The 24,041-nt window shown below is 38.9% G+C and overlaps 1 protein-coding gene across 11 annotated transcripts in view; it reads right to left on the bottom strand.

Moving 5' to 3' along the window:
- Positions 1 to 24,041, bottom strand: part of BBX (BBX high mobility group box domain containing) — a 122,359-nt gene that overhangs the window by 43,619 nt on the left and 54,699 nt on the right. For 7 of the 11 annotated variants that reach the window (XM_010720559.3, XM_010720568.3, XM_010720577.3 and 4 more), the window contains exons 2-4: positions 9,921 to 10,091; positions 8,146 to 8,388; positions 3,006 to 3,204 (exon numbers count right to left, since the gene is read on the bottom strand). In XM_010720559.3, coding sequence (XP_010718861.2) covers positions 3,006 to 3,204; positions 8,146 to 8,388; positions 9,921 to 10,091 — 613 coding nt within the window. Of the gene's footprint in view, positions 1 to 3,005; positions 3,205 to 8,145; positions 8,389 to 9,920; positions 10,092 to 14,948; positions 15,138 to 23,792; positions 23,897 to 24,041 lie in introns of those variants that run through there. The other 4 variants (XM_010720585.3, XM_010720593.3, XM_019619486.2 and 1 more) reach the window with 3 other exon arrangements.

The raw sequence follows: 24,041 nt of genomic DNA, 5'->3' as shown, positions 1-24,041 counted from the left end.
AGCTCTGTGGTCTGTTCAACAGCATTAGTTTTTCTCTACTGTTCCTGAAAATGCTTTGCCTGACAGCACTGTCTTATGCCCTCATCACACTGATCATCCATAGCCACTCTCTTGAGTTTCACCCCAATTGCCTTAGGTCTTCCTCCTTAGTTTTTGCCAACTGAAGAACTAGTGTTCTTCACTAACTGCTAACTTCAGAACTAGCTCTAAAATTCTTCCTCTACTTCTTAAATATCTTCTTTGCTGAGTACGTGGTCTCAGATTTCTGCTATTCAAATAAGTAGTCTAACAACAGGTCAAGGATAGACCTTTTTTTCCCCACTTCCTTCAAGTAAGCAAATACTTAAAGTGTTTATTTAAAACTAAAAATCATGAGGAGAAAAAAATGACAGCTTAGTGTAAAGTGAACATTTAATTTTGCGCTCAAGCAACTTGAATATTTATGCTGCAGCTGGAGCAAAGGGCTAGCATTTAACTGTCTGATCTTGATAAAGACAGAAATACTTCCACAAAGGTTTTAAATTACAAAATAACTTCACTTAAAGGAAGACAAAAATGTATACACACAAACTGTGCCATGTGCTTATAGTGCCTTCTCAGCACAATGCTTCTCTTATGGCACTAAGAACCTACTAGCATGAAAGAGAAAGAATTCTAAGTGCTACTTTTAAGTACTTTACAGTTAAATCAACAGTTATGAGAAAATAGCACACACATCTGACTTGCAGAATAGGAAGTGATTTGTGGCTTCCTCAACAGCCTTCAGCAGTGATTAAGCTTACACCATCTCACTGTATGGAAATTATATGTTTTCTTTGTATTAGTCTGGTTAGAAACTTAGAAGGCTGGCTTGTTCAACATCACAATTTTTCAATCTGAGAAAAAGAAAGAACTGAGAAAGAGCTAAGTGCAAAGATCATCGAGTAAGAGTTTCAATTAACTTTCACCTGAGTTCAGAATTAAGCTTCTTTCTAAAGAATAAAATTTGCATCTCTATCATGACATTGGCTATTCTAGGGAGTGTCTTCTTCTGAGACAGAAATGTAAAAGCATTTAAATCTTCCACTTTCCTCCTGAAAAGATGTTGCCCACTTTAGTTCTGTAGTTGTGATAGTAGATGCTGTAATGGACACCTTCACTTGAGAACAACAGCTGTCTTTGCCTTACACCCTCAAACAGAACACAGGAGAGCCATGCCATGACAAAAGCATGCTCAAATGCAACTCACAGGCTGGACAAGCAAGGACACCACTAGTGATGCTGCAGATCAGAAGCCCAGTGATGCTGTTACATTGCAGGTAAGAGCAGAGATGGCCAGCAGGGGGACATATTTCATTTAATTTTGGAAAACATAACAAGCAAAAATAAAACAAAAAAGGATTTACAGTTGCAAACAAGTAAAGCGGGTTTCCTGGAATGACTGTGGATTGTCATATAATCCTTGTCCTAATGAAGCTATCTGCCTTGAAGACACAAAACAGTCAAGTCAGAAGCATTTCAGAGACAAAGGTATTTCTATGGTCATTCAGCTACATTTTAGTTAATCAGCCGGTACACAGCCTGGATTTTAAAAGAGGATGGCCTAGACTCAGCAGTCAGATTTGAACTAAGCTATCACATGAACTTGAGGAAAGAACACAAAACATGGTTACTATGACACATATAATCCATTTCGTGTGACAGACCTGTTGTGACTTAGATGCTGCTATATCTCTGTCAGAAGCAGTCATTAATTCATGGACAACTGCTATTCTCATGAAATAGCCAGACTTCATTTGCAGGGGAATGGAGCAAGACCCCTATGAATCACTATACTTGCTTACTCAGTTCGAAGTGAAGGAATTTAAAAAAAAAAATAAAAAAATCACATTAAAACAAAATAAGGCCTTCCTCAGAATTGAATGTCTCTATAGATTAAATGGATTACTTTCTAATTAATTCTTAAGTTCTCTGTCATATGTTGATTAAAGATCTCTCCTATCAGGTGAGGGACAGCAGCTGGGCAGACCAAGAGTTACTCCTTGTTCTTCCAGTTAAGTCTATGAACTTGTAATGAGAATAAATTATGCCCCTCTGCTAGCCAAAGCAGAATGGGATGAGGAGGCTTGAAGGTTTTAGAACTGATCTCTCATTGTAACTATGTGCCATGAAAAAGTATGCTGAATTACATTTCACAGTTTCGTTGTAGCCAGGAGGAAATTTCATTACAGGAAATTTCATACCACTAAGCTGGCAAAAAAAAAGTATAAATGCCTTTTTATCCCTTTTTTTCCCTACTTGTTCCACAAAATCATTTTCCCTTCTCCAGCACATGATGTCACTAAGCAGAAAAATCCTGTGACACAATCATCATAAACTAGGTAGGATACAGAAAAGTCTGTAGTGCATCGGCATTTATAAAATGAGAAACTTTAAAGAGGAAAGGTGTGTGTGTGAGGGAATAATTTTTCACTCAGTTCTTAAGCTGCCAGTATTTAAGAACATTAATATATCTATATTTAAAGGTCACAACTGCAACAGTTTCTGCTAGTTTTGGCTATCAGCAAGAGATTATCTGTTCTTCACCAGTACAAGCTCTCCAGCTGTACTGACTTTTGTTTATACTTCTTTTTATTTTTTAAGTAAAATGAAATCATACTTTTCTTGCTTTAAATACAGACAACTTAGCTCCTTAGGAACAACCATCCACAAGAACTAGAAAATGAAAATCTCTAGTTTTAACAGCAGACAATCCTGAGCTAAAGAATTAATCACATCTGGACTCCAAATGACTACACCTTAAAAGATGTCATATGTATCTGGACTTGACTCTAAAAAAAAAAAAACGAACATAAGCTATAGAAAATGGTACAAAGTTGTTATGCAGAAGTTTAAATACTGTCTTAGCAACCTAATTTGGGAACATGAAACATATTCGTAGGTCTTGCAGTTCAACCTCAATGTCAAGTGCTCAAACAAAATAAGGATGTTCACCTATGAGAAACCTCCCAAGACTGAAGTCTCACCTGCCATCCCAAAGTTAAGCTGTGGCATTTCTTCACTTTTTGTCACTTTCCTTGGGCTTGGTATATCTTTTGCAGAGTCTGAAGGGAAGGCCCACAGCTTCTTCCTGCTTGTAACAGTGGATGTCTGGGTTTTCACAGGTTTGTTTGTTGTGGGGCACCACTTGTACCCTGGATTTGCCTTCATAAATGCATCCTTGTACTAGAAAAGTAAAGAAAAGAAAAAATTACTGATCGTGACATTATCTACAAGGCAGCAGAGTGCACTGCCTGTAAGAGGATTCAATAAATAATCCTTAAATGCCTTGATTTTTTTAACCGAGTGCTTAAGAGTCCAACCACCAACATAGTCTAAAAAGAAGATAAGCAAAGCCATATTTTAAAAAAAGTCACTTTTCTCTTTCCTTTCCTGAGGGTTTATTATTCACATCAGGCCTAAGTTCTGATCCTACAAACAACTCCCTGGGGCTTGTATGCTCACTGTCTGAGAGAGTGAGAGATATCTTCTCTGAGAGAGAAGATAGCTTTCTGAATTCTTTTTCAGGTACACTCTGTTTGTTTTCTAGTTTGAATGAAATGAAAACATTCACTTGGCAATAAATGCAGAGTAATGTCCCTTCGCACTTGTTCTCTAACAGGTCGATATTTTAAAATATTTGAAGTAAATTCTTTTCCAAGCCAAGCACATTCATTTGAAAAGAAACTGCTACCAGGATTCTCTCTTTTTTAGTAGCTTCTGAAGTCACCCCAGCCTTCTCTCCAAAACAATCCTGTGTGACTGCAATAAAATGAAGTAGGACCATTTAAAATTTCCTTTGGCCTTGACCACGTATCTTAGTTGTTTGCTGTCTTCTTGGTATGAGGCATCAAAACAACCTAAGCAAGACTACACACGGGGAAGTAAGTCCTGGATCCTACAGGGTTTGGCTGGGGGAGGTAATAAAGGGGAGGATGGGGATCTATTCTATTCTCAAACGCAGAGGTGACATTTCCCAACTATCTTGCTGCCCAGGAAAGAATTTTTTAAAAAAATTAAATAGTAACAGCAGTAAGATGAGCACACTTCACTATTTCAAATTTGCTGACCTGCAAGGTAGAAAACAGACGAATCAGAGGAACATGCCAAACATTCCAGCTGCAAATGTTTGCCTAACAAGCAATAGTGACTTGGAGCACTTGCTGCTGTGGGAGGCACACTGCCAAGCATGAACCAGGGCTCACTGCAGGGAGAAGGGGCTGAATTCCTCCCAAGCCATTATTAGGTAGGTCTGGTCTTGATGGCTACAAGCAACCAAGTGAGTTCCTTGGCTATATGCCAGGGCAGCTGCAAAGAGCTGCTTCTGTGATGAGACATGCTCCCACCTACCCAGTTGTTCACGATCCCAATTCTACCACAGAAAAGCACCTATGTTTCACACACATACATGCACAGGAACTCACAGAGAGGGGAAAAAACTCCCTCTGGTATCAAACAGAAAGGGCACTCAGAGCCCTGTCCTCTAGCAGAGATACTGCCATACTTTCCCAGCTCAACACACAACACCGTGCCTTGTGGCAGCCTCCCTGCCACATGCACATCTCTCTTACTTTCACTTCTGTCTTACACTGTCAGCTGGCACTCTCTACCTCCAGACTGTAGCAAGGATAAAAATGATCCAATTTACAAGCAGCACGGCACTGTGTGAACCTACTGTGTCAAGTCCTGTATTTATAGAAATGGCTATAAATAATAAAAATCTGCAGGGGCTGCTGACCCACATACACCCTGCATTTTCTGAACAGGGAAGATGTACTAAATCTGCAGATGAAGGTCCGTGGCACCTCTCACTTCACCCCTTTTCCTCAGTTTGGTTTGGGAGTTCATTTCACCAGTGAATGCAGACCACAAAAATAGCCTCACCAGGGAAGGGAAGGGGAGGGGATAAGGAAAGAGGTGGAAAGGAAATGCACAAAGAAAGCTTTGCCTTCCATTGTTAAAGCTCCAGCCCACTCATGAATCATGTTTCCAGCCTGCTGAGTTAAAAGCACAGAACCTCTAGCGATGAAGTACGTAAGCTCTTTGTATCAGCATTGCTGCTCTAAATAATTGAATTATTCTACAGATTAATTTGACAGGCTGTCCATCAAATGAGGACCATAATTCACACCATTTGTAAGACGAAGCAGCAATAAGCTTTTAATCAGTTTCCAACAAGGGCAATACAAGTGGCATAGTGTATTAATGGATTTTTTGCGTCTGCAAAGCCAAAAAGCTAATGTTAAGAGCACTCTTGAAACTCCATTCAGGAGTCACTTCAGGGAGGACAACTCAGTGGCTATTTTCAGAATTTCAACACTTGTGATAAAAGGAAAATAAATAAATGTAAAAGTTAAACAAGAACCAAGAAGCAGTTTTATAAAAAGGCTTACAGGGGCCTGGTCCAAACCTCTGGCAGACTTTCAGTATTGATTGTTGTGACTATTAGACCAAGACCTAAAAAGAAGTGATAGATTCTGCTTGGCAGGTCATGAGAAGATAACTTAAATGAGCTACACAGGAACAAGAAACAGCCTAAGGCAATAGGAGAGCTTACTCCTTTCCTCCACTCAACCAACTGTGCAGTAAACCAATTTAACACAGTGGCCTAAGGAAGTCTCTAAAGTCACTTTAAGAAAAAAGAAAAAGAAATTTCCTTATTCTGGAAAGTAAAGACATCACATTTGTTCCCAGGCAGAGTGGCACACACCAGTGCCTTCAGGACTGCCCTTTAGGGTCATGTCCTGAAATCTCAGATAGAATAATAATAATTTAAAAAAAAGGATATGTTTGTGAGCTTGGTATGATGCATCATTCCTCTTTGTGAAAGCTTGGGGAAGGATGCATTATGTGGTGGGACAGATGCCACTTCAAAGCCGAAGTCAGAAGAGGTATTGCACTTAAATGTAACTTCCTTGAGTTGCTGTCATCACCAAATAAAAAGTTTGCTTCTTCAGAAGCTCACAGAGCGGATTCAAGCTACACCTCTGGGCAGCAGTCACCATGTTCTAAATGCTAAACATATGTTTAAATTCCACCAACTTTCTATGAAAAAGTAAATAAGTAAAAATCATACTAGAGATCTACATAAACAAACAAAAAAGTAAAACTATCCCCCAAAATACTACACTGTTCTTCACATTCCTGAAGGCTGTTGGGTTACCTAGTGAGCTCATTGGTGAGCTCATCAGGGAAGACCAGGCATTTGTCTTCTCCTGTGCCAAGGCAGCTATACTTTGATTTGCATACTGCTGAGATAGTATCAGTTGCTGGTACTACACAAGTGATAAACAAAGTTGCTTACTAGATGCTAGACCTGATTTAACTGGTTTTATGATCTCTGGCTTCAAGTAATAAAACCATTCTCAAGTTTATAATCCAACAGAAGTTGTAACCATTGCAATTTATATATATATACACACACACACACATATATACATATATAAACTCACTGAGGTTTAAAATACAATGAATGAGCTTATTTTACCTAAATGTGTCTTGTCAGTATATGTATGTCCTTAAAGACAAAATTACAGCAGTACTTTGAAGTCATTCCAAAGGCACTCAACTGGTTGATTTTTAAATACGCTCTTGTTAGGAAAAAACAAAATATCAATACATGTCTCTCTCTAGAATTAATATTAGCATCTTTCAAACAGTCTCAGCAGTAAACCTAACTATAAGAATGAGCGTTAAACAAGCGATTCACACACAGAAGAGGCTTGTTTGCAAAGATACTTTCAGTGGCATATTATAGCTTCTAATTATTGTTGTAACACAACTATTTAAGGAATAGAAATTATACATTGTCTCTGTTCTACACATTCTTGGAACTGGTGGTAATGATCTGAACTACTAAAGATTTATTGTTTCTCTTTGACGTTGAACATGCAATTTGTACTGTGCCAGAAGAAATAAAAAAATTACTATAGAAACAATGATTTTTTCGACAGTATGATTAATAGCTTCAGATGTGTCACTTCATACAGAAGTTCTGCAATTATTTTCCTTCTTAATGAATGAGTTTCCATCAGCAAGACAAAAGGCTAAATAAACAGTCACATCAGGTTTGTTTCTTCCAAAAAACCCACTTTCTTCATTTTCATTTTTCCTCTCTCTGTATCTGTACCAAGTCTCCTAATTGCCCTTTTTCCACACATTTCAAGAAGCATCACTAATCTGTAAGTGGGAATGCAGAACATATCAGGAATGGTTGGACAAAGCCGAGAGTCAAGTTTTTAAACACCATGTCATACCCTGCCTTATGCTTTAAAAAGGACCTTTCTGCAGAACACTTGGCTGTTCCTGCGAGCCTTTCCATGTTCACACAAACTACTGAATGTCCAGATCTTACATACATGTGTTAACAGTAGTAGTCAAGTTCAAGTGACATGGAAGACACAGGCTATGTTTTCCCCAACTGTTTCACAGCTATCTGCACTTCTTGAAGTATCCTAACAATATCAGCAAATGAGAGTTCTTCCTACTAACTGGCTCTTTGCTGTTTTTTCTAAGATTGAATTCAATGGTTACACAAAATCTACATCACACATATCAATTACTACTGCATTTTCTTTCAGAGCAATATTAACCAAAGTAACTTGCATGCTCTACTATCAATATATGGGGAGAGTACTTAAACTAGGAAGTACTTAGTAGTTAAACTAATATTAAAAGTAAAAAGGGACTGAATTTGTTCACTATACTTTTGGCTTGGTCAAGCTACATTATTGACAGCAAATGCGCAGCACGATGTAAGTATCATTACAGTCAATTGACAAGAACTGTATAATTTAGTGCTTTCAAATGCCACAATCTATCAGGTAAATGTTTGCACTGCTGGGATTATCAGGTTTTATCTACCACAAAAGGCATATGCTTTGTTCAAACGATTACTAGAGCCATTCTAATTTGCATATACAGACTTCTTTACTCCCTTTCTGGTCAGCAAGACCAGGAGAATCAAAGCGAGAACAACTTGGTTCTGGGTACCATAATCCCATTGGGTAAGCTAAGGAGTTCAGAGAAGAGAAAGACCCCACCAAAATTTTTTAATATACTAAAAAACATGAGACAGATAACCGCGTAATAAGCTCCCTTTGCATCATCCATTCATGTAGAACCTACCTCCTTGGCCATGTCAGTGTATTTCTGCTTCTCTTTTGGATCTAGAACAGCCCACCAATCTGCCAAGATCTTGGTTGCGCCACGGTTATCGAGGCGAGGGTGTTCTTTCCGCACCAGAGAGCGATGGCGTTTGCAGAACAAGAGAAATGCATTCATTGGTCGGCGAGCTCGCTGCTCTGAGGACTCGTCATCTTCAGTTTCATCAGCATCCTGCTCTAAACCATCAGCGCCAAGGAGTGGCACCTAACAGAACCAAAGGAAAGGGATGTAAACATGGTTATTCATGCCTCTCAGAGACTGAGTTTATGCTCTGTCTGAACGAGGAAGATGCATATAGACTTGGACGCGTGTCTCTAAAGGCCATCCATTCCACCTAGAAGATCAGGAATTCCATATCAGACTTTGCCCAAAGGCCCAAGGTTCATTAAAGACTTAAGCACTGATTTGCAAGTGGAGCAGATTTCTAAGTTGAGGACTATTCTCTAACAACCTCCCTAAAAGGGATAAAAGGAGGATAATCCTCCCTACACCCATTTCCTACATAGTAGATACCATCTTTGTCTTTTCTCACTAAGTGAGCTGAGTTGCCTTGTACTTCAGTGACACATGTTCACAATGACAAAGTCCACAGGAACAAGAGCACACAGGTACCAGTTGCTTCCCCAGCTCCTGACGTTCATTTCCCAGCTTATGGGCTGAACTGCACTACAATCACTGCATTGCAGCCCGGTCATTGCCAGAGGGCAATTCTCAACAGAATCCACTACCAAAATGCACTCACTCAGCTCAGAGACCAGCACACTATTCACGCAACAGCCACACCACATAAAGCTAATTATAACTTAATTAAGTTATTAGCAGACAGAAAGCCACAACCTACCTAACCACAACACTGCTATTTTATACTGCATAGTGGAAGGTGATCCATGAGCTCAATAGTCAGCACTGCCACCTTCTAGTTGCTCCTTATCCTCTTCAAGGACCACTCGTCCTTTCCAGTATACCTCCTCAGCACTGATCTCTCACTCTTGTCTTAGCAGGGCATCAAGGAGATGCCAATATGAACGTTATCCACACGATGGAAATATCGTGTCTCCAAAACAAACAGCTCCCATACCCGCTTCTCATTATAGAGGTTGACTCTAAGTGTATATCTGTGAGGTGACACAGTGGGGTCCTTATGAAAGAAGGTTACATCTAATATCATTAAACAACACCAAAGTATCAAGTGTCAGAACAGGGAGATTATTCCATTTGTGCTCACAATATTCCAGAAGAGAGGTCAAATTTCTTACACAAAGATAGCATAAATTTTTGTCAGCCTTTCCTTCTTTTTCCCTTTCAATCTTTCAGATTTGAGGAAAAATATGAGTATGATAGCTGGGTATGTCTTCAAAGTCACAGGAGGCAGATATTGAGCACCGGCTAACACTATGTCTAAAATAAACAATTAAAAATACATCATAAGAACAACCTTAAGCAATCAAGACCAAGATGTGCAACATGCTATTAAAGTAACTTGATTAAAACTACTAAACTAACTCTACAAAACAGGGGTTTGTCAAAAATTTTCAAATCATGATTGGCAATCCACATTTGCTTGTTGTTTGCTACTTCTCATTACAGCATTATGTGCATGGTATCACCTTATTTATCTTTTTAATTGACTGGGTTAGCTTGGGAAAGAGAACAGCAAGAAATAAAATAAAAACACTGCTGAGGTGAATCTGACCCATCATTCACCTTCTGCAGTCCAAGTATCCAATGAAGTCTACCTTATCAATATCTTCCTCCTCCTCTTCTTCCTCTTCCTCTTCAGAAAAGTCAAGGAGTTTCTTGGCAAGCAGGGGATGCCACTGAAGACACTTTCTTTTTGGTCGTTTCCCAGTTCCTTCTCCTTCTGTCGAATGATCCTTATTCCTACTACTGCCTTTCATTACTGTGACCTGCCATGCAAAAACAGTCATATGTTCACAACAAACCCTTAAGCACAAATGACCATCATACTTATAGAAACCAAAAATGCCAGAGGCACCAATGCAAGACTCTGAGAAGATTCTGGCAGGGCAGTAGGTAGAGGTTTATTTCAACCATCACTGCCAACAAGGATGCATCTTTCTTAACTTTTCCCACCTGATCAACTAGTGACAAACAGTTTAAGAAAATGAAACCAGCACACTAGCCAACTCGGCTCTCAGGTATACTCTTCCCTAAATGGTAGCACAGAAGTGCTCACAGTTCTCACACTCCATCGAGTGAAACTCACTACTCTCCTAGTGCTGTTCCCACTATATTTTTTCATATTTTGCTATAGAATAAGTCAGAAAATCCCTCTTTTTAACCATAAAATGTATAACTACCTACTCATCTGTTAATCATACACATATATAGCAATATTGATGCAGAACCCCATGACACTATGAGCTAGGATTTCCAGAGTGCTACTAATAAAAAGTATCATAAGGAAATCTGACTCCCTGCCTGACAGAAATGAATTTTCACAGACAAATTTGAAGCAGTACAACAACCAGAAGTAGTTATTCTGACACTCTTAAAAGTACTTATCTACAAAAGCCTATGCACCATCCACACAGGTAAACAAATTTCTCATACTTGTCTTGCACATGTGTCCTTCAAAGTACCTCTTAAAGTACCTCTCAGTAAGAACACATCCTCACCACAGGCTAACTACCAATGTCAGAGATGGCTCAGAAGATCTGCTACATCCAGGTAAGATCTGCAGTGCACTTACATAGCTCTTACACCTCACTTACACAGATCAAACACCTTGCTGGGACCACTTCACGCAGCAGTGCCCAGCAGCAAGAGCCGTCACAGCTCCTGCCACACTCATACATATTTCTCAACTACTAATTCTACTTTTGGCTGATGTATTCCCAGGGTGATTCTTGGTGGTTAATTCACTGGCATTTTGGTGGTACGCTCTTGTTTGCTCCAGAAACGCATATAAACAGCTGCTTCCCTTGCTGACTTGAAAAGTACAGAAAGCAGAAGGAACTTCGGACACCACTCATTGAAGAAAAAACTGAACCCTGAATTAGACAGATTCAAGCATTTTAACTTAGGAATATGTAAAAACAGCATTTTCTTGTATGTACACTAGACTTTATAAGTCCTGCCATCCCTCCTTGTTTATCAGTGGTATTTGCTGCCCTGTGAATGCTTCCAGGGAGGGGGACTTAGCAGTTTTCTGTTCGGTTCCACACTTTGCTGCTCCTATCATCCTGCTTCTGAACAGAGCACATTTAAACTTTGATTGCATGGCTATCACTGTTAATTTATCACAAGTAACAATTGTCCTCTCAGCAAGTATTATATAGCAAACAATCAAGCAACATTTCACCAAAATCTTTATCTGGGACTTGCAAAGAGGATACAACACACACTCTGGAAATGAAATACACAGAAACAACTTCAGCTTCAGAAGAATAATAAAGGGTGAAAAAAATTGAGCAGCAGTTCAGTATAGTGAAATGCAAGTTTGAAGTTTTTCCTATCCAAAAGTAAATTTTGTCATGTACACTGCTGCACGGTGATTCCCACCTGCGTCTCCTCCTAAAACACTGAACAACCATCTGCTTTTGCCACTCAGGGTATTTTCTGATGCTGATCAACAGTATAGCAGTATTACTGTTGAAGATCTTCAGTTTTCAAGTCTCAGATTTTTTTTTTTTTTGCATGGAACATTTTGACAATGTAATTACATAAGCAAGATGTTCAATTTTCAAGTGAATGCACACATGATTAAATGACAACACAAGTTTTATTGCAATTAATTACTTTCTGAATGGCAAAACACCAAAGGAATTCATTCAGCAGATCCCTTAGATTCTACTTATTTTTCCCTTTTTTCCCCTTTGACATATGATCAATGGCATGTTAGTTTCTTGTTTTGTCTGGGAGAAAAATAACTGGTAGAGGGAAATCAGCAGCAAAAACATCACTTCCTTCTCTCCCTCACAAGGATCCCTGAATGCTGGCAAGTATCCCTACCAGCAAGCTTTTCACCTGGACTTGGATCCTATAAGAACTGAAGCACGTTAATGCAATTAAATGGTTCCACTGAAAGTCACAAAACAAGTCATGGGCAGTTTCTGTGGGATCTGTGGCAGAAATAGGATAGAATACACACAGCACTTCAACTATGAAGTTTGTAATAGCTGGAACTTATGAACCACATCTCAAAAAAATGTAATTTCTACTATAATATCAGTAAAAATATCATATAAGTTTTAAGTTAGATTTAGTAACTTTTCAAAGTTTGCAAGAGTAAAAACCATTAAAGCCAGCTAACAAAATTTTACCAGAAATGTTTTGGCTTAAGAATGATTAAGTGAGACACAAGGGAAAAGGAACAGTACAAGAAGACAAGATGAAAGCATGAACAGCTTTGCTTAAAATAAGTAAAATACACTTCATAACATGATCATACAGATCAAATGTTCCAGAAGCAGTGCACCAATAAAAAGATCTTTTAAATTATTTTTTATTATTATTTTATTTTTGTGCTGGCTGATCTATTTCCTTTCTGGTCTTGGACACACTGATCAGAGAGTCACAAATTTCTTGGATGTCTTATAAATACACACACATATAGGGCTTCGGAAAAAAAAAAAAAGAGAAGAAAATAGATTCCTCAAGAAAGGAGGTGGATGAGAGAGAGAAGTGAGAAGAATGATTGCTCATCTTTTTCTGTTATTTACTATGCATCTGTATGTAAGTCTTCTGCTTCTCACGGTCAAAATTCTCATTTCATAAAACCAAAAATGACAAGAGGACAACTGTGATATTAATGCCTCATAGTCTTGGAGGCTATGGAGTCCCTGAAATGAACTGTTTAAATAAAGAAGTAGGAGACTAGGCAATGAAGTCACTTTCTCAAGTTTAGTGGGCTGAAGAGGCATTAGAATTCTCATACAAAAGTAGATTGCTGCATTGTAAAAAAAAAAAATACACCTATATGAATACAAAAGGATTTTTTTTTTTTTAAATAACTTTCTTTTAGTTCTAGAATAATTGAGTCAGAATACTTCTGTAATGAAGGACAAAAGCTAGTTGGCACTAATTATTGGCCAGTCTGTGAATATATTGTTTATTGTTTCACAGCAGAAAGCCATTAATGAGCTTTATTACTTTCAGAGATGCGATGGCTTAATAGGGGACATGCTGAGACTCAGTGGAGTTCTGTTTGCTGGCAGACATTTGGGATAGGCTGTCACCACATGCAACACAGCAACAAGTCAGCAACAAGTCTTCCTTAATTTTTAATGGCACACTTTCATTTTGCTAAGATTTTAAACTATTCCTTATTTTCTTAAACTAAGCTCTGAGTTGCCTCCTTTTTTTTTCCCTCAAAAACAAAAATTTAAAGTCTTAAACCAAAGCCCAAGAAGAACATCAGCTATTCCTATGCTATCAAGATGATTATATTAAAAAAAAAAAAACAACAACACAAAAAAACAGGAATACATGTATTACTAGAGTTCACTTGCCTTTTTACGTGGACATCATTTAGTTCTGCTTTTGGTTAATATTGTCATTGTTAATTCTTCAGAATTGTCAGTCGGAATGGAAATAAGGGTATCTCAAGTGCTGACTGTACCAAGATCTGCTTTTCAAACAGAAGCCACAAGCAGACAGCAAAAATGCAGGATGGAAAAACAAAACCTCATAATGCTTTTACTTAATACACAGGAAAGTTTACCTGTGCTGTGTCAGGAGTACTGGATGTGCGTGTGTTACCACTTAAAGTAACTGGTTTTTAAAAGGCATTAACATGAACATTAATCTTCCCATGAAGTTTAAGTGTAACATAAGGAAAAAAAGACTTCAAAAGATGGCAGGAGATACACAATCTATTGAGAAGTCATTATATGGCAACTGATTTTAAATAATTATATTCAGGTTTGATGGTTTTTTTCCCCCCCTCCTCTTTCTACTTCTCTTTTTTCCCCCTCTTCATTTATAGAAGACAACTAGAAAAAAAATACAATAAGGTAATATTTTGCTTTGTAAGAAGTTCATCAGGAACATCCTCATTAAAAAAAAGAGGATAAACCCACTTTTACAAATATTGCCTCCAAAAGGCTAACATTTAGGAACTGGGTGCTACTGCTACTATGTATGCATGAGTAAACTGACTAGGAAATTAAAAAACAAAACTCTAGCACAGACATAAACCTTTGAGTTTTCCTTATGAAGAACAAACAGCTGACTGCACCCTATTATGGCAAATGGCTATTTCAGACAACACTCTGCTTGAAACTTAGTAATTGAATGTCTTTCCCCAGTCTAAACACCAGGTAACAGCCACTCATTAGGTAAGCACTACCAGCAGTTAGTTACCTTACAACTGTCACTGCTGGGAGATACCAATTGCAGAACCTACAAAGTCAACATCTGAACCTAGAAAAGCAACCTTTAGGAAGTGACAAAATGGCTTGGGAAATGGTCAGAAACGCTTATTTTCTCCTTTGTTTTACCCTAAATATAACCTTTGAAAACAGACAGGAGTTCAAACACCAATTACACATTTAAAAAGCAAATAGTAAAATGATCACGTGGTGGAGAACAACTTTTCAAATAACCTCACTGAAGCAGTGGACACGGGTCCTGCTGCATTTTGGATATGGCTCTTAACGAAAGCCTCAGGGATTGCATAGCAACCACCCACCCCCATGTTTGCTCTGGTTAGGCTGCACAGTTCCTTTCCAGCAGAAATACCACCACTTCCACACACGACCAAACACCCCACAGCCACCCACAGAAGCCACAATGAATACCTGCTAAAGGAAAGAGAGCATAACGCTGGCCCTTGGGGCGGTGCCCTCTCAGGAGGGGCAGCCGCAGGCTCAGGCAGCTGGTGGGGGCCTTGAGGCACTCTCAGCACTCTGGTAGAGGGACAAAGCTGAGCGCAGGGGGAGATGAAGCCAAGGATGGAGGAGACCTCCACCAGTGAGAGCAAGGATGCAGTTGAGGTGCAGCTGTTTACTTTCAAATTTGCCACCGCTCCACAGAATTCCGAGCCCCCCCAACTGCACAGGCGGGGGAGGGGGAGATGGAAAACTCACCCTAATGCTCCATGTTTTTAAACATACAACTCCCCACTGCTGACAGGTACACGTGATGAAAAAACAAAAAGGCTAAGCCACTTGAATGATTTCCATGCCACTGTCCTTAGGACACGGCTCACTGAGGTGGCAGAGAGGAGCGCTGCTCCCCTTCCCCGTGCTGCAAAGTGCTCCTGTGCTCAACAGGGGAAGCCATGTTGCACCATAGGGTTTGGAAATGTAAATCACTAACATCTTTACAACAGCATCAGTGCCTCCGAACAGAAACCCCAGAAATACAACATTTAAACTTCTTAAATAACCAGACTAACTGCACCCTCCTTTTTGTGTCAGCATCTCTTTCCAGACTGTGTGGCTTCGTCCCACAGCCACTTGTTGTCTGAAGACTTTGCGTCTCAACCAACACAGGCCATTTACCATTATAGGATTCATTTCAGCCTTCAGCAGCTGCAGAGGCAGAAGTAACAAAACATCCATAGCAGTCCGCAGCTAGGCCTACTCGAGGGACACATTACGGTGGCCTCCCCCACCCGCTGGTCAGCATCTCTGCCTCCCCCAGCAGGAGGAGGGCAGGGCTCCCTGGGCGGGCAGGTGTCAGGGAGCAGCATCATGCCTCCTACATACCTATCTTAGGGCAGCTACCCTAACACCCTCATGTCTGGGCTACTAATTCAAAGTAAGTGAGAGAAGCAATCCCTCAGGGCAGAGGGATTTAGCACCTATTTTCTCCAAAGCAGTATTTCTGCTCCCTTTTTTATTTTTCCCCTTTCACAACAGGACAGAGAGTCAACAAATCCTGCTAGATGAGCAAAATAAAAGCCTAAGACATGACAGAGTCCAACGTGTTTTGTGATGCTTCCTCCCGCAGATGAGGTAATAACAACAACATGAGCTACAAAAGCCCTCTGCTGACGCAGCACCACTTATCAGGAACATGCTTTTGCTCCAGGGACATGAAGAGACTGCGAAATGCAACCACCTCTCAGAAAAGAGAGGAGTGCCTGTCCGTAGAGCAGCATATACCATAGCAACAGCGTAATCCAAAAAATACTTCTTGGAAAGCAGGGGAGAAAATTCAGAAGACAGAAGCATTGTTCTGAATGAAAGCATGCAGCCAGAATTGAGCTACCATTCAAATACACACTCCCAAAAATCCTTTTGGTGCTCCTGCATGATCGAGACTACTTCCGACTGTTTAAAGAGGAGAGAGACAGCTGTCACCCCTGTGCTTTGCCATTATTTTAGTATTATGCTAAAATGAAAACCTTTGTGATTTGTTAACTGAATCGTTAGGCTTTTGCAATCACTAAACAATTAATCTCAGTGTAAAGAGCTTTGCAGCCGGTGAGATCACAGATAAAATGACCATAGGAAATACTTAATGAATTTTGGTATGTGTGCTTTCATCACCAAATTGACGTGAGGGTATCTGCAGTTCAGCAGGAGCTTACTTGCTAAGGGGCTAAGAAAGCAAAGTCAAATTGAAATTTGTATTAACAAGAGGGATGGCTTAGCATTTTGCTCAGAGCCTTTGAAGACTGGCAAATGGGATTATAAAGAGACATTTTTTTTTTACTTGCCAATCTGAAAGCTTTATTTTCATCTTTGGGTAGTAGGCATACAAGTTTCTTTAAGGTCCAGTCATGACAGTAGTACAACCAAATCCTTTTGCACAACATAAAACAGCACAAATGAGATGTTACTGCTGCAGACATCGCAGGGTGAAAGAGCTGAAAGGGAAAATTGTTTGACTCTCCTTTTCACTTCTTGTTGATTGTGTCCTAGCACTTTACGCAAAAAGCAGACAACGTGGCTTGTGTCTGTCGCCACTGTAATCCATTCTAAGGTTTACCATGTGTGTAACGCTTTCATAACAAAATTCAATCATAATTGCTACCAGTGTCAGGGGAACCAAATACAGCTGTGTAAGCAAATGGAAGAATTAGTCCCTTAATACATATTTAATAGACCATAAAACATCCTTGCGCAACTGAGCATTACAGTTTATGTACTTCTGCTTTCTTCAACTCAAGGACAACCCTTCGGAACAACTACCACCCACCCATCAGTCCCATGGAAGGAGAATCAAAGCAAATGACTGCAGAAAGTATTTACTCAGATTTGCTCATCTTCCAATATTATTAGCTAATACATCATAATAATGCAACTCATGCATTTCAGAAACAAAGAGGCTACACAAAGTTTTCAAATAAAACAGGAGTCTGTAATGACCACTGACAGAAATGCCACAAGTTTGACATGATAAATAAATTTCTAGCTACCATCTTATTTTCTGCAGAATCACACTGTCACAATCTCTTCTCTTGCCAAGACATAAAATGAGTAAAGGGAAAAACTATGTGCTCTTGGAGTTGGATCCCTTCCTGAACCCTTACCCCCCACTGAATTCCAGGTTAATATCCTAGCTATTGATCTAAAATAATATTTTTAAAAATGTTAAACCAACAGCACATACAACGTATTTTGAGCAACTATTTCAATTTAGACAGAGCTTGACAAGGTAAACACAATGTCAGGACAGAACTGAGTTGTTAAGTTGGATACAAATAAAAATCAGTGGAAAACAAATCTGCACATATTTTTCAGTTTTACAGGTACTCCTTTCTAGGCTGCATTTCTGCATCAGGAATGAGCTTTTAAAGCAGACTAGATTCCTTAGTACAGTGGTTTAATTTGAGTCTGTTTTTGGAAACACCAGCTTTTCTCAGAGCTGTGCAGAGTGATGTAAAATCTACCAAAATTTGTAATGATTTTGAAAGCAGATAGCATATCTTTATACCCAATTTTCAAGTGCCATCTAGTGGTTACTTTCAATTTTATCTCCATTCGATATTAAGAAATATTTACCTAGTATTTTTAAAAAGTGTGTTATTTATATCACATGCTGTTGTCATATTAGGCTTAGGAAAAAAAGCAAGGCACAAATGAGAATTCACTATTTTGAGCTTTTTCAAGGCAACTTAATGACCTGTCGTTATTAGAAAGAAAATTCTTATATGCTAATATCAGTAAACAGTTAAGATCTCAACCAAGCACTTAAGAAAATCCTGGAGAATAAAGCTGCCACACTATCATATTCCAAGCAGTCCTCACAACAGAGACAGCCAAAAATCCACAGTGCTATATCAAGAGATTTCTGTTGTATGCTGAACTCAACTTGTGATCTTACATAGGCCTAAAGCTTAAGTACTTGGCTAAGTTTGGTGACTTAGCATGCTAGCTTTACAATGGAGCAGTCCGAGTATCCTCTTATTCTCTGGGTATAGTTAATTGGTTAATTTCATTGATTGAATGTGGCTAAAAGGGCACACAAAATATTATTTGCATTATTTCACACATGCATCAAAACTACAATATCTGGCACAGAGACAACCTGTGTAACAAAGCAGTGCACATCAGCTCCTAAATTCAATGTGTATTAACAGATGTGTTTGCTTGTATCTGTCTGGAAATCCCAGCCATAAACACGAAGTCACTGTCAGGCAGCCAACCAGCTAACAAAGGTATCTCTCTGGGTTGCTTTGCAGTTGGCTTCTGACATATTACAAGTAGAATATTCATCTTCTTCTTCAGTAGACTTACAGCTACATGGATGTATGCCTATGTCCATCTCTCTAAAGTGTTGGATCACAGAGTCCGAGACAAAGCCAAAGTTAAAAACACACTGTCATCAAACATCATATTCTATTATTCTTCTACTGAAAAGACTTGTTACAGCCACATTGCTGTGGTAGAACTAAATTGAATGGAAAAAAAAAAAAATGAACTAAAAAAAGGTAAGCTCTTATTCATTCTTGAATCCAGATTTCAAATCAATTTTAAAAAGGTGGGAACATAGATAACTTTACCAGCTAGAATACAGTGTTGAAGAAAGGGCAGCAACAGACTGATGGTCAAAGCTGAAGGGAGCTCACAACTCTGATCCCAGTACTTCCCTTGAAGAGGAAGCCTCCACATTTCACAATCTTTTTGTTTGCTTGTTATATGGATAATTACATTAAACATCTCCTTAGTAAGGCATGCTTTAGATCTACCTCTGAGCCCCATGGATCTGCCGAGGTCAGATCACAAGGCATTGGTGTGCATAATCCTCAGAAGGAATTATATTTTACTGCAGGTCTGGCCTGCAAAAGCTGCTCAGCACTTTAAAATCCCCTTTTAGAATGAACAAAAGAGAAATAATTTTAAGTCCCATAGTTCCATACCTCACTACCTAAATTGCTGCACTTCACCTTTCAATTAGTTAATTAAATAAGAATGTGCACTTAATTTGAAAGGTATGGAAGTTTTGTCTTACAGAGTGACTGCCCATTTGAGGGTAAAACTATTCTGTGTATTCTTCTTTCACTGGATGGCCTCTCAGCCCACTCAACAAAATGATCCAAGCCAAGTTAGCAGAGAACCTCCCCCCAGACTGTCATGCAACACCAAGCACAAGTCTACTACTTTTTGTATTTGAAACAGATGCATGTGAAAAATAAGCTACAATTCTGCATGCAGTCATTACGTTACTTTGTTTGACAGAAAAAATCTAGAATCAGAGCCAGGTAGTTTAAGAAAAAATAAAAATAAAAAAGGTTGGCTTAGTGTCTCACATAACAATAACAAAACAAACAAACATAAAAACCCTATACTTCAGAGAGTAGGAAATACAAAATTCTGAAGAACAGCTAGCAACATCCACAGAGATGAGGAATGCATTCATGCCCTTATGTTTAATTGGTGGTATTCTCAGTGCATTCTCACAGCCACTTTCACTGAAACTCAGTGGATGCTGGGCACGAACAACTTAATGGAAGAACGCAAGCTAGCAAGAAAATTCGTTCTTTATCAAAAAGGTAACTTTATGCCCTAAGCTATAGATGTGAGGTCCATCATTTTCCCTGAAAATCTCTCTTTAAATATTCTTCAGACTAAACCATCAGAAATAAGCAGGGAACAATACTTCCATTTTTAAGGCAAATGCATGTTGAATGTTCCAAAAATTGATCACTACCTTGAGTTGAGCTGAACATAAAAGTCTCTTTTTAGGAGAAAGAGAATTGGTTTATTTTTAATGCATTGTAAGACAACCATGTGATTCAGCCAACTCCACTTCTACAGATTTAAAGCTAGGGATTTGAAACAAGTTGCACATGAAGGACTTAAGGCAAATATCTTTTCAACTTTCCCCTTAGAAAATAGTATATATTTAATCTAAGAGCACCAATAAAACATTATTTCAAGAAAAGGAAACAATGAAAGCTACATACGTAGCATCTGGAGGTGTTTAATTCTGCTCAAGGCGGGCTTAACTTCACAACTGTTCAAGAGCTTCCATCACCTCCCTGGCACCTGCTTCATCATCCTCATGAAGAAAGATATTTTTTCTTATGCCCAACAAGAACTTCCCCCTGCTGCATTCTGTGACTACTGCTTCTGGCTGTCCTTTCACTGTGTATCTCTAACAAATACTCAGTCCATCTTCTTCATGATTGTCCTTTAGGTAGCTGGAGTCAATTAGAGCCTTTCTGAGCCTTCTATTCTCAGCAGAAGTGCCGAACACTGTGCTACTGTAGGAATAAATGAATAACAAATAAGCAGGCTGCCCTGCTACTCCCTTGCCCTCGTCACTTCATCACAGAACGCTATCATGTTCATCAGGTACAGTTTGCCCATGGTAAATCCATGTGATTTCTAGTCATTTTCTTGTCCTTCATGTGCCTGAAAATGGCTCCGATGAAGACAAGTGCCATAATCTTCCGAGGACTGAGGTGACATCAGCCAGCTTGCTGTACTCCACATGTTTCCGTGCACCTTAGATCACAACTAGACACCTCAGGGTCTGATTTCTACCACATGCATAATCCATGGAAAAAATGGCACTGTTTTATTTGATCTGTAATAACCTGAGATTACAACCACCTTAACACATTTGCCAGTAATTCTAAATGCAGAAGATATGGAAATATTAGCAGCTTGATAACACATAGCATAGTTTGGTTGGCTCAATCCTTCCTCCTCTAATTTTTCAGAAAGCTACCCAGTCCTACAGATACAAGTTTGCAAGTCTCACCGCTCAAAAAAAAAAAAAAAATTAGGTTTAAAACAAAGGACGACATTGCCATTGCATTTGGAAATCTGAGACCAATTCAGACCAAGCTTTTGTTCATACTTTGACAAGAGAAGCTTATTTTTCAGTCAGAGGAGGAGTACGTAGTCATTGTGAGTCTAATGAAACCCCTAAAAGCCTCCAAGATCGAGCAAGACAGCAAAAGCCAATGATTGAGCTTGCTAGTCAAGTAATGCATGTAATAAAACAATAAAAAAAGTGTACCTGGCACCTGATGAACAAATTCTAAAATCCAGATGACTAACATCCTCAGAGATCTGCTGCGGATACACCAGTTTTCATGACTGTGCTCTATGCTCAAGTACCTTAACAAATGCAAGTCTTCCCTGATAATCCAGATCCCTGATGAGGTGGTAACCATTTGGAGATGGCCCAGAATGATTTGTTAATCAAACGCTTACTGAAACCAGTAAAGATGCCAAGGATCTTCATTTAACAACCTTGAAGAGGACTTTTCAATTTAAATTGTAGCTTGGCACACACAGTAACTTGGCTTAACTTGCTCTGTTTTGTCACGGTTTGGAGTCTGAGAGAAAAGAGGTGGAAGGTCTTTTAGGTAGTCTAGAATTGCTGAGATGTATTAATTCAGCAGCAATTTCTGTGATGCATGCAAGTTTCTGAAGCCTTAAGTGGAGGCACAACAGATCTCTTCAGGAGACTAAAATGAGCCAGCCTGTAAAAATCAAACACCTAAAATCAACTGGGACAGTTCTTTCTATTAACAGACCAAGTTTGCACTGAAACTTCATCAGGAAGCAGGAAAGTGGATTTGTCTTTTTAAGTGCAGAGAAACCTCACTACAGAATACAAAACCCTCTCAAACCTGGCTGTGGATTCTAGAGTGGGCTTTAATGAAGCCCTCTCAGAAGGAGTAGACTTCATAGACATGTAAATACCAAACACGCTCCATTTATTAAGTAGTAACTCAGAAGCCTTCCCTCTTGAAACTCTGAGTAATCCTTACCTGTTGATATTTGTTCATAATGCAAAACAATTACCAAAGTTAGATAATTTTAACCATTTTATAACAAGAGATCTAGAAACTTTTCAATGAGAAGAAAAAGATATCTTAATACAGTAACCAACAAGCCACAATTCATTTAGCCTTTCATCACTCAATAATATACTTCTGAGTATTTAATATTTTCTCAAGTTTGAGGAAAGTGATGAGTTTCTCAGAAACCATTATTGGATATCTATAATTGCAGGCTACAGGACAACAAAACACTAATTTGACAGCGTATGGTTGGTTCCTTGTGTCCCAGCAGAAAACACATCCTAGCACCCATGCTATTTTCATTATCCATAATCTGAGCTCCTCCACTGGTTTAAACTGGGACACAGTGGTGAGGGAAAGAAGCAGACATAAGCAAAGATGTGCAAATCTATTTGCTCAACTCCACTCTCTTCATGTTAGTACATTAATGGAGAAGGGGGAATTCCTTTAATTCAATGGACTCCAATAATATTTTTTTCCTACATTAACTGTAAGAATCCTGAATTTCTGCTCTTTGGACAACACCACAGTACCAACACCACCACCAATGTTACACTGTAAGCACCTTAACAATTTGCTCCCAATAGAAAAAAATTCTACTGATCACAAGAAGAGGAAAATGAGCCTCTACGCTTCAGCATCTTTTCTACTTTTCTATTTTGACTGCGTCAGATTAAATGACTCGTCTTGGTCCTAAAGATTAAAACCTGATTTGTGAAAGCTAGCCTTCGGTAACTCTGACATTGGCACTAAATACATCAGCTTGCCTTATGCCAGAGTTAAATTATGACAAGTCAAACATTTAGCTAAAGCTTAAGAAGAACAAATGAGTTCTCATCACTGTAAATATTCTCAGTACAAATGCAAAGTTAGCTCAGAGGAAAAAGCATGCTAGTTCTGATGTCAATTACCAGTAATTCACACTTGCACTGCACAGGCTTACCACTAAAGAAAAATAACAAAAAAAAAACAAACAATCAAACAACAACAACAAAAAAGCCAACCACAAACCAGACATCGACAGAACAAACAGAATCCCTAAACATGAAGGCAAACATGCTGAAATACTTCCTAGAAGACATATGCCTCGAGATAAGCAACAGTAGCAAAGGCAAACCTCTAGTAACAGCACAACTAAATAGAAAACTGATCTGAAGGAAAAAATAAAATGAATAAAACCCTGTGGAGAAACAATTTAACAGAGGCACTGACAACTAATGTTGAGGTCTGGAAAAAGGAACATGTAAAACACATAAAACACACAGGTTCCATTTCTCATCAGGTCCTACGGCCTTAGGACTTTACTGTTCACTATGAACAGCACGTGGAAAACATACACTTTTCACTTGAGTTTTTGTTGTTGTAGGGTATTCCTTTTTAATAAAGCCTTATTATATGCCTTATGAGTATGGGATAAAACTCTAACCTGACACTGCTGCACTCGAAACCAACGCTGTCACAAGTAGAGGATCTCAGCCTGCATTGTTTTACTGCATCTCCTTTGGGTAAGGGTTTCCAGAGAACCAGCAAAAAAAGCACCAGAGGCCAATAAAAACTGAAAGAAATCATTTTAGCAAGACAGATTATTTAAACTTTGAATTCGCATTTTGCTTACACTACTGCCTATTTAAAACTCACGTTCCTTAACCAACAGTTAAAGAAGTGGCTTCATGCA

Source organism: Meleagris gallopavo, chromosome 1 (genome assembly GCF_000146605.3).
Source record: "Meleagris gallopavo isolate NT-WF06-2002-E0010 breed Aviagen turkey brand Nicholas breeding stock chromosome 1, Turkey_5.1, whole genome shotgun sequence".
In the NCBI taxonomy this organism is placed as follows: Eukaryota; Metazoa; Chordata; class Aves; order Galliformes; family Phasianidae; genus Meleagris; species Meleagris gallopavo.
The sequence above is the reverse complement of the archived record's forward strand: the minus strand, read 5'-3'. Positions and strand labels throughout refer to the sequence as shown.